Raw genomic sequence first — 458 nt, 5'->3', positions numbered from 1 at the left:
CGCTGCCCATGTGGAGGGTGACGGCCTTCATCGGGAACAACATCGTGACGGCGCAGATCATCTGGGAAGGGCTGTGGATGAACTGCGTGGTGCAGAGCACGGGGCAGATGCAGTGCAAGGTCTACGACTCCATGCTGGCCCTGCCGCAGGACCTGCAAGCCGCCCGCGCCATGGTGGTAGTGGCCATCGTCTTGGCCATCCTGGGCACCCTGGTTGCCGTCGCCGGGGGCAAGTGCACCAACTGCGTGGAGGACAGCACCGCCAAAGCCAAGGTCATGATCCTCTCTGGCATCATCTTCATCATCGCCGGGGTCCTCATCCTCATCCCCATCTCTTGGTCAGCCAACACCATCATCCAGGACTTCTACAACCCAATGGTCAGCGACTCCCAGAAGCGGGACCTGGGGTCGTCCCTCTACGTGGGCTGGGCGGCCTCCGTGCTCCTGCTGCTGGGGGGC

General features: G+C 63.3%; 1 protein-coding gene across 1 annotated transcript; it reads left to right on the top strand.

Annotated features, from left to right (window-relative positions):
• Window positions 1–5: 5 nt before the first annotated feature.
• Window positions 6–452, top strand: LOC104466662 (claudin-4-like; the record flags this gene model as incomplete). The annotated part of the gene is made up of 1 exon (XM_010080175.1): window positions 6–452. A coding segment is annotated over one exon (447 nt), but the record flags the coding sequence as incomplete, so codon positions are not given.
• Window positions 453–458: the final 6 nt, after the last annotated feature.

This window comes from Pterocles gutturalis, unplaced genomic scaffold, assembly GCF_000699245.1.
Source record: "Pterocles gutturalis isolate BGI_N339 unplaced genomic scaffold, ASM69924v1 scaffold3689, whole genome shotgun sequence".
NCBI classification, from domain to species: domain Eukaryota; kingdom Metazoa; phylum Chordata; class Aves; order Pterocliformes; family Pteroclidae; genus Pterocles; species Pterocles gutturalis.
The sequence above is the reverse complement of the archived record's forward strand: the minus strand, read 5'-3'. Positions and strand labels throughout refer to the sequence as shown.